The sequence below is a fragment of the Nicotiana tomentosiformis genome, chromosome 12 (assembly GCF_000390325.3).
Source record: "Nicotiana tomentosiformis chromosome 12, ASM39032v3, whole genome shotgun sequence".
In the NCBI taxonomy this organism is placed as follows: domain Eukaryota; kingdom Viridiplantae; phylum Streptophyta; class Magnoliopsida; order Solanales; family Solanaceae; genus Nicotiana; species Nicotiana tomentosiformis.
In genome coordinates, this window is record NC_090823.1 from 115,831,958 (window position 1) to 115,833,213 (window position 1,256).

At 48.3% G+C, this 1,256-nt stretch overlaps 1 protein-coding gene across 1 annotated transcript; it reads right to left on the bottom strand.

Annotated features, from left to right (window-relative positions):
* Positions 1–201: 201 nt before the first annotated feature.
* LOC138903263 (uncharacterized) lies at positions 202–942 on the bottom strand. The gene has a single exon (XM_070191201.1). The coding sequence runs from the start codon at positions 940–942 to the stop codon at positions 202–204; it is 741 nt and encodes a 246-aa protein (XP_070047302.1).
* Positions 943–1,256: the final 314 nt, after the last annotated feature.

Below are 1,256 nucleotides of genomic sequence, written 5' to 3' on the forward strand. Positions count from 1 at the left end.
AGTGCTTTAAGAGGTCTAAGGATCGAAATGATTCAATTAAGAATAAATTGGGATACGCCTGTAATGCGGATGCCAAAAGAAAGACTATAGGCTCAAAAAGGTAACTAGGGATGATTTTATTTGTGATAGACAACAAAACTCAAAAAGATCAAAGAAAGCCTAACATCACTTTTCAAATCGAGCAACACCTAGGATTTCGATTCAATTCATATTCCGGGCATGAGAATGTATTGTCAATATATCTGTGACAACATCTGGGGATGCCTCTGAATCCTGTCGGCCTGTGAGTGCATAAAAGCGGTTCTGGCCACCACTAGAACCTGAGGTGTCTCCTCCACCTCTCCCCCTACCACGGCCCTGAGTAGACTGTGGACCTTGTCGGGGAGCACGGACTGAGGGCGAAGAGGCTGCTATGAATCCTGAAGGCTGAGCTGGTGTACCTCTGCCTAACCCCGGGCACCGGTTAATATAATGTCTTGTCTGCCCACAATGAAAACATGCACTCGAACCCTGTCTACATTGCCCGGTGTGCAGCTTACCGCACTGAGTACACAGAGGAGTAAGCTGTCTCATCTGTGCAGAACGCTCCTGTCGACGGCCCTCAGGCTGGCCTGAGCTCTGCCCCGGTCCTGACTGAATATAACGATCAAACCGCTGGCCCTGCATCTGTGGTGGGAAACTACCTGCTGACCGAGGTGTATATCGATGGAGTGGGGGCCTAAAATCAACTCGTGGCTCCCTATAAGACCCCATAGTACGAGCCCTCTTACTCTGCTCCATATCCCTGCGAGTATCACGAATCCGACAGGAAAGGTCCTCTGTAGTCTGAGCGAAAGCCTGTATGCGGGAAATATCTACATCATCCAATAGGGATGCAACCCTACAATATCTAATCAGATGATCCCCCAAACCATCCACATAATAATGAACTCTAGCCCTCATGGTACGTGCTATATCTCGTACATACCTTGCCAAAGAATTAAATTTATGGCTATAATCTCTCACACTCATATCCCCCTGCTTTAGGCTAAGAAACTGGTCAAGACGGGCCTCCCGAACCTCCCGTGGCAAATAATGGGCTAAAAAAAGCCTCAGAGAAGTCCTCCCACTCTGTTGGCGGAGCATCAGGTCCTCTAGATCTCTCCCATGCCTCATACCATAGGACGACTACATCACCTAGTCGAAAAGAAGCCAACTCCACAGCCTCGGTGACGGAGGCATGCATCACCCTCAATACTCTATACATATGGTCTATA